Source organism: Leptonychotes weddellii, chromosome 1, assembly GCF_054177405.1.
Source record: "Leptonychotes weddellii isolate Sample4059 chromosome 1, ASM5417740v2, whole genome shotgun sequence".
In the NCBI taxonomy this organism is placed as follows: domain Eukaryota; kingdom Metazoa; phylum Chordata; class Mammalia; order Carnivora; family Phocidae; genus Leptonychotes; species Leptonychotes weddellii.
This window is the reverse complement of record NC_138369.1, coordinates 31,608,520-31,620,431: the sequence shown is the minus strand read 5'-3', so window position 1 is coordinate 31,620,431 and position 11,912 is coordinate 31,608,520. Positions and strand designations below refer to the sequence as shown.

Sequence of the window (11,912 nt, the reverse complement as noted above, 5' to 3'; positions counted from 1 at the left end):
AAAGATTTTATTTATTTATTTGAGAGAGAGGATGAGAGGAGAGAGAGAGCACATGAGAGGGGGGAGGGTCAGAGGGAGAAGCAGACTCCCTGCTGAGCAGGGAGCCCGATGCGGGACTCGATCCCGGGACTCCAGGATCATGACCTGAGCCGAAGGCAGTCGCTTAACCAACTGAGCCACCCAGGTGCCCTCGATTAAACTTTACATTTAATTTCCAAAGATGTCACAGGCATTAAAATCTCAAACCAAGTTTCCCCTGAATAAAAATGGACAGAAATTTCTCTGATGCAGAATCCTCTTGCTCAGAAAGCTGAAGTCCAGGGTGAATTCAGTTCGCAGATACTGTACACTCATTGTACAATACTTCGGAGGCATCTGTAGTTGTAAAATAGAATATACAAGTCTGTTTCACAAAATTCTAAAAATAAAATATATCCTGGGCTATTGATAAAGCATGAAAAAAACTTCCATATTAAAGGAAAATTATCAAGAAACCCCCTTTGGGTAAATTATGAAACCTACGAATCAAGAAAGGAAGCAGTTTCTGAAAGCGCAGGGCAGGGAGGGCCCGCTAACAAGCGTGCTCGGCTTCTTCCATGCTCATGCTGCTCCTTCGGCTGCTCGTTTTGGAAGCTCCGGGGGACACTGACGAAAGCAGTGGGTCAGTTACGCCCACGGGAGAAAGCGTGTCATCCATCAGGATGTCTTCCAGTTTGGATCCCATTTTCGTGGGGACGCCGTAGGCTTGGTTACTCTCGGTCCCGGCTCCAAGGTTGTTGTTGAAGGTGATGGTGCCGTCTGTGAGGTCGAGTGTCGTCGTACAAGGTAGGTCTGCATGATGCTGAAGGAGGTCTTGGTTGCAGTTCTCGAGAGTGGGTTCTTGCTTGATGATCCGATTCACCAAATCGGGGGAGCAGAGGCCCGTGGATGGAATGAGTGAAAGTCCGTGAGCTCGAGCCTGCATTTCAAGTTCCTAAAATGAAAGTAAAAAAAAATCAGATGTTTCAAGAGGCGGAGTACAGAGGACTTTAGGGCAGTCCAAGTACTGTATGTGATACTATAATGGGGCATACGTGTCATTATGTATTTGTTCAAACTCATCGGATGTACAACACCAACAGTGAACTCTAAGGTCAAGTAGGGACTTTGGGTGACGATGTTGTACGGTGTAGGTACATCAGCTGTAGCAAATGTACCACTGTGGTGGGGGATGTGGCTGGCAGTGGACCTGTGGGAGAGCCAGGAGCATATGGGGAGTCTCTCTATACCTTCTTCTCAATTTTGCTGTGACCCTAAAATTTCTCTAAAAAGTAAAGTATTAGGGGCGCCTGCGTGGCTCAGCCAGTTAAGCATCTGCCTTCGGCTCAGGTCATGATCTCAGCGTCCTGGGATCCAGCCCCATGTGGGGCTCTCTGCTCAGGGGGGAGTCTGTTTCTCCCTCTCCCTCTGTGCTCACTCTCTCTCTCAAATAAAGAAATAAAATCTTTTTTAAAAAAGTAAAGTATTAAAAATCAGACACTTGGAGGAAAAAACAATAAATTATGAAAATAATCTTTTTTTTGCTCTTTTCAATTAATAAATGCTATTTCTTAAAATAGAGTATAGGAACCACCAGTAGTATATGATGTGAGTTTTAGGTGCTACACTGATTTCATTAGGTATTAAATACAGAGACAGTCTCTCCCAGATGTTCATATTTCTGAAGATAAATTTTAAAAACACAGAAATAAAGACAAATATGAATATAAAATTTCAAAATGTGAGCTGATTAAAGGAAAGTGTTCAGTAAATAATGCAGTTCTGGGGTCCCTAAACTGTGTGCACATATCCAGGGGTGTGCTGCAGGGAACTCTCAGGGTACTGTGACATTTTCAGATATCTGGGGAAATAGCACACTACTCTGAGAACTATCAAATTCAAGATGGTCCACAGTCTCAGCGTTAAACTGTGCGACATGCTTCTCCATCATGTATCATTGCGAAGGCGGGTCTTTGGTGTTGCTGTGATAAAAAGTAAGAATTCCATGAAAACCAACACGGGATGAGAAATGAGGGTGGCACTGTCCAACCAGATTCCGTGGCTGCAGAAGCTGTGCAGTGTGCAACAGACACACACATCCCATTAGTAGGTAATGCAGTTATTAAAAAATAAAATAAAAATGCTTTTTTTCTTTCGGCTTATATGTTTTGTATTTTCAAGTGGCGACTAAGTTGTTAGGACCTAAATATTCAGTAAGTTGCTTGGACCTAACAAAGAAATGGTAGGTATTGCTTTGGCCGAGGGCAAAGTGAAACAGTTACTAAGATACGAAGGGTATCATGACCTAATAAAGTCTGGGTGGGAATGGCGAAACTTGGAGAAGTTGTACATAAGGAACTTAAGTTTGAGAAGTGTCACTTAACTCATCTTACCAGGGCCAAGGGAAGTATGGCCTTTGGTTGGTTTCTGTTTTTTTTTATTTCCAAAAGAAAGTTCTTACAGGGAGGATGAATAATTCCTTTCTACGCTTCTTCACATCCCTTATATGATGGGCTGAATTGAAAAATTTATTATGTTCCAGGGTCATGAGATCAAGCCCCACGTCAGGCTCCCCGCTCAGTGCCCTGCTTGAGAGCCTCTCTCTGCCCCTCTCCCCACTTGTGCTCACTCTCTCTCTCTCCCCCTCTCTTCTTTCTCAAATAAATAAAGTAAATCTTAAAAAAAAAAATTCGTATGTTCAAGTCGTAACTCCCAGCACCTCAGAATGTGACTCTGTTTAGAGATGCTGTTTTTTAAAGAAGTAATTAAGTTCAATGAGGTCATTTGGGTGGGCCCTAATCCAACCTCCAATAGGATAGATGTCCTTAGAAGAAGAGGAGATTAGCATATGATCTCACTGATATGTGGACTTTAAGAAACAAGGCAGAGGATCATAGGGGACGAGAGGAAAAAATGAAACAAGATGAAACCAGAGAGGGAGACAAACCATAAGAGACTCTTAATCTCAGGAGACAAACTGAGGGTTGCTAGAGGGGAGTGGGGGTGCCGGGATGGGGTAACTGGGTGATGGACATTGGGGATGGCACATGATGTAATGAGCACTGAGTATTATATAAGACTGCTGAATCACTGACCTGTACCCCTGAAACAAACAGTACATCATGTTAATTAATTGAATTTAAATTAAAAAAAAAAGAAGAGATTAGGACACAGGGACACACCTAGGTAAGACCACGGGAAAACACAAAGAAGAGGCAGCCTTCGAGGGAAGTAAAGAAAAACCAATCCTGCCCACACCCTGACCTTGGATTTCCAGCCTTCAGAACTGCGAGAAGAGGCCACTCTGGTGTTTCAGCCTCCAGACCAGTGGTATTTATTAGAGCAGCCTGAGAAGACTAATGCACTTCCCAAGTGTCACAGCCTCCCTGGGTTCCTCGTTTCAAAATGCCATGCAAGTGTGCTCTTTCCACTCTCCCTGAGTATCCCTGGATCCCTCCTAAATTGAACCCAAATGACTCTCGATGAGCATTCTGCTTCTATGTGCCAAGACGATCCTTTCTATGCTTGTCATACACTAATATAGTAAGGACAGAATATAAATTTGAAGCAAGTCACAGTGCCTCACGAAGGAGGGAAAAGTAGCCTCCCACGTGATCCAGCCACTCAACCTTTGCCCACAAGCCTAGAAATGCATGTTCCTGAAAAGTCATGTTCAGTGTGCAGTAGAGATTGTTCTCTGGACGCATGACACGTCAGAGACGGGAGCCTGAGATGTCACACAAGTATGTACATGTTCCTTTGCTCGATCTCCAGAAACACAAGTCTCTTCAGGCATCGTTTTAAAGCCTTGGGCTGTTTAATAAAATTATGGTTCCAATGATATTAAGGCTTCATGCTCTTTCTTCTGTGAAAATTTCTGCATGCATCACTTGGAGCGAAAATGAAAGGAAGCCCTTAGGCCCAAGCTTAAAACATGCACTATTGTAAATCTACACCAACATGCTAATAAGAACAGCTCCTCCATACATGTAGTTTGTCTTAAAAAGAAAGTTGGATGAAAAGAGGCAAACATTTTACTCTGATCTCCTGTTGTTTAATTAAAAATGTTTATCAGCTGATTAAAGCATTACTTAGATTTCTAAACAATGTGCTAAGTCTCATCTGGAGAACTCAGGCTCACCGTATGGCAGAGCCTCCCTAATTACCAATGTGTTCCGTGATATGCAAAAGTTCTACGGGCTGCCCCCCACTGTCACTGGAAGAAACCCACGACATCCTCACCGTGGCACTTCTAATCCACGTTTTTCACAATACTCATATTCCACACGAAGAGACGTGTTTGGATGCTGAAAACAAAACTTAGCTTCTCTTTCAAAAGAGTTCCTATGTTTTAACATTTGTATAAGAAAATAACATATTAGTATAAGCTGCTTTTATAAATGGGTATGTCACGTTCAAGAGAAAAGGACCTATAGCTACTTACTGAAGAGATCATATGAACATGAAACAAACAAAAAACAAAAAAAGATTAAAAAAAAAAAGGGATTTCCAAATGACATGCAACCTCTGCTTCACTATGGACATTCGAAAATGCACCCCCTAGGGGAGAATCGTCATCTGACACCCTGCTGAAGATCACTGCCTGCAATGGGAGAAGTGATACTGAGAGATGTCCACAGTGTTCTGGGGCGCTCAAAAGATCGGAGATCATTATTATAAATGAATGACTCTGTTAAAGAGGTTCGGTGTCCGGGACACACACCACCAGATCAAACACACTGCTGTCTGAAGGGTCAGGCTTTGCTTGCCACCAGAGTTGCACTGGAAACCTGAAAAAATGGTAAAAGGGGGGTCCATCTACTCAAGAAGAAGGTACTCTGTTGGCTCTTACTGGAGGACTGTGTTCAAGGTCAGCAAGTAAATGAAAATTACTCTTGCCAATTCCTTTGGTCAGCAGCAGAGAGTCCATTTTTCTTTGTCTTCTTCAAGACAGTTTCAGAGGAAGTTATGTGTTTACTCTCAGCCGGAGAGCCTGAGCACCTACGAGGAGTACCAGGAGCTGATAGTACAGAAGGACTGCCCCATCTCACACTTCACACTGGTATGTACACTCGATACATAGAACAACAGATGAATTCCACATATCAGAGTTAGTATCTCTACCTCTAAGAATAAATAGTGTGAGTTAAAGATACATACATACATACATACATACGGTATAATTTCACTATCTGTAACTATTTCTACAATTTTTATCTTGAGGATAAGATCGTCTGGACGTCTCCAAGTTCCCTATAAACATGGGCTTTGACCATGGGCTACATGCCCCCACCAAATACGAAGGCATCTTGGTATTTAACAACTTCAATCAATTCTCACTACTGGAGGTAATTATTGCTACTGATTGAATGCTTGCGTCCCCATCCCACCCCTGCCAAAATTCATATGTTGAAATCTAATCACCAGTATGATGTATTTGGAGGTAGGGCTTTGGATGGTGATGAGGTCATGAGGGTGGAATCCTCATGAATGGGATTCATGCCCTTATAAAAGAAACACCACAAACCCCCCTCCCCTACTGCCATGGTGAAGACCCAGAGACACTACCCCTGTCTATGAAACAGGAAGCAGACTCTTACCAGACACTGAATCTACCTGCACCTTGATCTTGGACTTCCTAGTCTCCAGAGCTCTGAGAAATAATGTTTGTTGTGTAAGCCACCCAGTCTGTGGTATTTCGTTACAGTCGTCCAAATGCACTAAGACAGTTATGTTCTATAAAGTTGCTCTGAACTCCGAATTAGTAAATACCAAACGATTGCTTCTAGAGGAAATACAGAGTTAGGTTTCTATGAGTGTCTTAGTCACATTTTCATTAACTGATTGACATATAACCTTGTTTTATGTTCAAAGGCACCTTAATACATAACGTTGATTCATTAACGTTGAACTCAAAGCCAACAGCACTGCAACTCACCTACGAAGGAAACTTATCTCCGTAAGACACCTCACAGCTTTTTCATGCTTAGGAACACCAGACAACTTCAGTAATACTCTTAGGGGCCATTTTAAACAGCAAAATTCACCCATATAACCCAGAGAAATGTGAAAAGCCTGGGACTAAGGACCATGAAAAGGATGCTTATTTATAGCGTGAGCTGAAATAAGACAACAGGTCATTGCCTTGTTCAATTTTAACTCAGATTAGCCACTCTGCACATGTCCACGAAGGACCACGAGAGTGCCAAGAATGTTGATCTTGGGGTTACGGTGAATTTTTATGAGTAGCAAATTCACAAACAGGGAATCCATAAATAACGAGTAGCTACTGTATTAGGATCGTGTAAAAATCAAGTCCCCCATGGCTCATTATATCCCCTTTTCCTTCCACCTCCAAGTCAGGGACATATTGCAAACCGCTCACAACACATGCCCCGTACCTGTATTCTGAGCAGCAAATGCCGGTTGGCGTGCTCCAGTTTCTTCTGTCGGTTTTCAAGTTCTTTTGCACGTTGCTGTTCTCGTTGCAACTTTCGGATATAGTCCACAGATGCTTTTAAGATGGTTCCCTTGTTCCAGCGCATGTCTCTGTAACAAAGAGGAAGAAAACAACCTTTTTCGGGATTTGAGGCACAATGAAAATTCATTATTCAGGGCATGAATAATGCAATAATAATGCAATGATTTCTAAAGACACCGTAATCAATGACACGTTGATGATAGCTACCATTCACTGAGTGCTTCCATGTGCCAGACACTATCCACCCCCTTCTTAGACCTTATCCTACCTGTCCCAGACAAGCACCTTGGAAAGGAGGGGTGTGGTGCACGTGCTGAAACAGATACTATTCAAGATGCCCTTGGTTACAGAGCTACTCTAAGGTGGAGTCAGGACTTAAATTTAGTTCTGTTGATTACAAAAATCAATATTCTTAAAAACTATATTAAAGAGCTATAGGTTTCTAGGACTATCAAAGTTAACTCATTCAGACAGGCAGAATAAGCTACAGTTAAAAAAAAATTCCGTGAGATCCTACTACTTGACCATGTGAAGCATAAAAGTGGTATCCTTGGATTTTCTCATGAATATTCCTGGCCAAGTTCCCTAACCTCTCTCTGTGTCCCTGTTTCTTCATCTATAAAATGGTGATACTACACATGTATGAACAGCCTCGCAGGTACGTTACTGAACTCTAAGGAGGCCTCTTAGAGGAATGTGCTAGGAAAAGTCTAGAATGCAATTCAAGTAACAAAGCAGGCACTGTGTTAAAGGCTCAACAGAATAATTATAATGGTTATCTTTAAATAGCATTTACTATGTGCTAGGTATGTTTTAAGGTGTTTTACAGATCATTTAATCACAACAACCTCAGTGGCTAGGCACTAATATTGTCCCCATTTTGTAGAGTGGGAAACAAAGGCACAGAGAGGTGAAGTAATTTGCCCAAGGTCACACAGCTAGGAACTGGCAGAGGCAGGAAGCCTAGAGGATATGGCTCCAGACTCCATGCACTGAATCATTATATCATTCTTCTCATGTGACAGAGTCCTCAAAACAACCAGACTAGGAAGGAATATTCTGAACACCCCTGCCTTTTTTAACAGATGAGGAAAATCAAGTGTCTTTCCCAAGATCACACATCTAGTAAGGGACTGTTTTGGAATTCGAACCCAGGCAGCCTGAGCTTGGTGCCTTTGAGTTTTTAAATCACTGTAGCTGTAATGTCCTCATGTATATGAGGAAATTAAGAACACCATTAAAATGTAGGTAAAAGTGAGCTGAAAAATTTAGAGCACTCCAGAAAAATAATTAAGAATGAAATTATAGGGGCGCCTGGGTGGCTCAGTTGGTTAAGCGACTGCCTTCAGCTCAGGGCATGATCCTGGAGTCCCGGGATCGAGTCCCACATCGGGCTCCTTGCTCAGCGGGGGGTCTGCTTCTCCCTCTGGCCCTCCCCCCTCTCATGTGCTCTCTCTCATTCTCTCTCTCTCTCAAATAAATAAATAAAATCTTTTAAAAAAAAAAAAAAAGAATGAAATTATAATTACATACGTAGTATTTCTGGGGCACCTTAAATTAATCTGAGCTCTTTCATAGACAGTGCTCATGATGACAATGACAAGGACAATGAAAAATAAATCAAAAACAACTTCATGTATGAAAACTCTTCTACCCCACAACCTACAGCTGCTCGAGGCAGATGGGAAGTATCAGCCGGGATGTATGAATGGAGGGTCATTAAAACAAGTCACCAAGTAATTGATCCTCCTATGGATTAGATGAAAACAAAACAGTTCTCTCACGAGAGGCAGACTTACAGACCCCAGAGAATTCCCTGGCGGGGGAGGGTTGATCCCTGGGGTCTGAGCACTGAAGAGGGCTACCCAGGGAGGTGTCCTGAGATAGAGGGAGCACCGAGCTAACTTGTTTAAGGTTCGGGGCTGAGATCAAAGTAACAGACCCTTTGGCAGCCAGAGAGAAATGTAACTATAATGAAAGATGCTTTAATGAGGCCAGGAAGTTGAAAAACCCATACTGACACATGTAAGTAGCTACTCAGTTTTTAAGAAGTGACTATTCCAACCAATTATCTTATTAGGTTTTGCTTCCTTGTGAGACCCAATCAATCAATTATGCCTTTAGGCTTGAAGGAAGGGTATTCAAACTTTTTTTTCCCCTTATAATTAGAGAGCAACCCTTTTTTCACACAGAAGTATAAAAAGATCCCCAATATATAAATTAACAAAAGCAGATCTGCTGTAGGGGAGGAGAGCGTATGGGGCTAAGACCCTGGTCAGCTGGACTGTGTCCCTATAGCAGCCCCAGAGCCTGTTCCAGAAACTGGTATGAAAAAACTCCCATTAGAGATATAGTCCATTTATCTTAAAACAATGCCTACAATTAAAGATCATTATCAGTTCAGATTATAAACACGTAAGTATTCTAATACAATAGAGAAAGAAGATATGCAAATAGAGGCTTTCACTGCAGCCCCATAATTTCATAATACGTTGCTAAAGAGATTCATATGCTACAGTTTAAAAGAATATGCTAAAAAGTGAAAGCTGATAAAGAACAGGAAAATGGGAATTCAATTTCAACTATCATGCAAGACTGACTATAGGAAATGAAGGTCACAGCCCCTTAGTAGGATAAATTTGTGCTGCAGAACTGAGAATTTGAATGTTTTGAGTTTCAAAATGGCTTTCCTTGAAACGTGGGAAAGCAAAATGTTGATGATGGAAATTGTGCTTGAACATCCATCAAAACCACCTTACAATGGGCAATGATTTTATTTTATTTTGTCACAAATTCCCTGACAATAATGTGAATAGCAAATTTAATAAGCCTTGCATGAATAATGCTTGATTTCATCTTTACATTTTATTAGGTAGCTAAAAGGTCATATTCAAAGGCTAATTTCATTGGATGCCTGTGGGAGCCATTAAAATGTATACACCCTCTAGCCCCTTACTTCAAATGGGCCACTTTCTAATGGATAAAAATTGTGTATTTGTTGTCCTACTTGCTGACGTTGGTAGGAAAATTATCTTTACAACTGTTATCTCCGTCTGAAAGGGGGTCGGAGGTAAGCAGAGACTGGAAACTGAAACCCAAATCAGCTGACGTGTACTTAAAAAGAAGATTAAAAATTACTTTTCTACAGATTGGTAACATACCGAGGGCATGCAAGTTTTCAAAAAAAATCTGTGACCTTTTGTCGGTTGAATATTGTTAAACTCGAAGTCTCTAAAACCAGCTGTCAGGACCCATAGATACTGTATGAGTACAGCAAATAGTCAACAAATCTAGTCTAAACAGCTATTGAAATCTCTGCCCTGCGTGAATCGTTAAGAGAATTTTTCTAGCAGCTTGGTGATCACTTGCCAAGGAGTCTCAGATTTCAGAAAGCCACCTCCTCATATCCAAAGCTAACAGCTGATGTCCAGTAACCCTTAAATACAATTCAGTTGATTTCTCTCAAAATTTTAGTTTGATGAGACAAACCAAAAGAAAGGAACAAGAAGCATACCAGAAATGGAACCAAAAAGAGAGGGGGTACTTCTTGACTCTAGTTTCTGTACCTGTGCACTTTTTGCAACATATGAATAAACATTAAGGTACCAAAAAATATATGGTGCAGATTAACATGGAATTGTACTCACGGATCATTTGACTTGGGAATCAAAGTACCTAGTTCCTTAATGCGGTCATTTATGTTAAATCGTCTTCTTCGTTCAACTTCAAGAAAAGAGCACAGGAAGGGACAATTAGTAACAGCCACCACATACTATTTAGTATACCTTGTTAAAGCCATGTGTGCATTAACTTTGCCGGCCCAAGGCCATATAACCCGAATCTGTATTTCCCCATCGTTATCATGTTTTTGGTACTGAGGTTAAAGCACTTCCAAAAAATGGGCTACCTTTGTACAGCACTTTATCATTTACAAAGTCCCGAGGCTGTAATTTCTCATTTGATCCTGTAACACCACTGAAATTGGAGTGAGTATCCTCAATTATAAATGTCAAAACTACTTGGGGGATATTAGAGACTTGACAAGGACACCCAGCAATAAGTGGGAACAGCCAGAACTCAACCCTGAGTATTCAGATTAGGGGGCAGCGAACTTTTACAGGGCCACATAATGAGTTACTTTTGGCTTTGAGGGCCAAATGGCAAAACTGAGGATATTATGTAGGTACCTAAATAACGAAAGAGAAAATAGATTTCCATAGATTTTTTTTTTTCTTTACTGACAAAATTCAAAATGTGGTAATATTAACTGGATACAATTTTTTTGCAATGCAAGTCTACCAACAAGAAGCACTGGGTGCCAGAATATTCTTCCTACGGTTTTTTTTTTTTTTTTAAACCATTTAAAAATGTAAAAAACCCAGGGGGCAAAATTGGAGGGGGAGACGAACCATGAGAGACTATGGACTCTGAGAAACAAACTGAGGGTTCTAGAGGTGAGAGGGGTGGGGGGATGGGTTAGCCTGGTGATGTGTATTAAAGAGGGCATGTTCTGCATGGAGCACTGGGTGTTATACGCAAACAATGAATCATGGAACTCTACATCAAAAACTAATGATGTAATGTATGGTGACTAACAATAAAATTAAAAAAAAAAAGGTAAAAAACCTTCTTAGCCTAGAGGCCATACAAAACTCCCTGCTCTAAGCTCTGTCTTGCCCAACAGAAATGCAATGCAAGTAATTTCTGTAATTTTAAATTTTCTAGTAGCCGCATTGAAAAAGTAAAAAGAAAGAGGTAAAATTAGAGTATTTTTGTAAACCCAATATACCCCAAATACCATCACTTCACTGTAATCTATTTAAGTATTAATAAATTAAATGTTGAACATTCTTTCTTGGTACTCAATTTTTTAATCCAGCATCTTTTTTATCCTTACAAGCACATCGCAATTTGAACTAGCCACATTTCAAGTGCTCAGCAAGCAGCTCTGTTGAGTGGCTAGAGAACAGAGTAACACAAGTCCAGGAGTCAAGTCCAGCTTGTTTAACTACACTATGCATCCTAATGGCATCCCTATTTTATCAATCTAGTTGCGTGGTTAGCTAAATTACCATCTTCTTAGGGGAGGATGAAACAGTAAAGCATATGAGTTAATAAATGTTTCTAATTTACCTACTCTGGCAAATAAATTCCAAATAACTTAAGGTCTAATAAATTGGATTGAAGATGTTAATATTTCACTTTAAACATATTATGTCCTGATACATATTTATATTTAACCTACTAATACTCCATAGACTTAGGTAAATAATATTATGTGCTACATTCCCAACACTTTTTTTTTTTTTCTTAGCTGGGCGATCACTTCTATGATTCAGTCAGTTACATAAAATACTCCCTTATCATTAAGCTTTTATAAAATAGAAATAGTGATACTCAATGGGTCTAAAGA

General features: G+C 40.6%; 1 protein-coding gene across 13 annotated transcripts in view; it reads right to left on the bottom strand.

Moving 5' to 3' along the window:
• Positions 1-11,912, bottom strand: part of MITF (melanocyte inducing transcription factor) — a 217,329-nt gene that overhangs the window by 3,309 nt on the left and 202,108 nt on the right. For 12 of the 13 annotated variants that reach the window (XM_081820631.1, XM_081820586.1, XM_081820591.1 and 9 more), the window contains 3 exons: positions 10,147-10,222; positions 6,420-6,567; positions 181-973 (listed from right to left, as the gene is read on the bottom strand). In XM_081820631.1, coding sequence (XP_081676757.1) covers positions 572-973; positions 6,420-6,567; positions 10,147-10,222 — 626 coding nt within the window. In that variant the 3' untranslated portion in view covers positions 181-571. The other variant, XM_081820626.1, reaches the window with a different exon arrangement.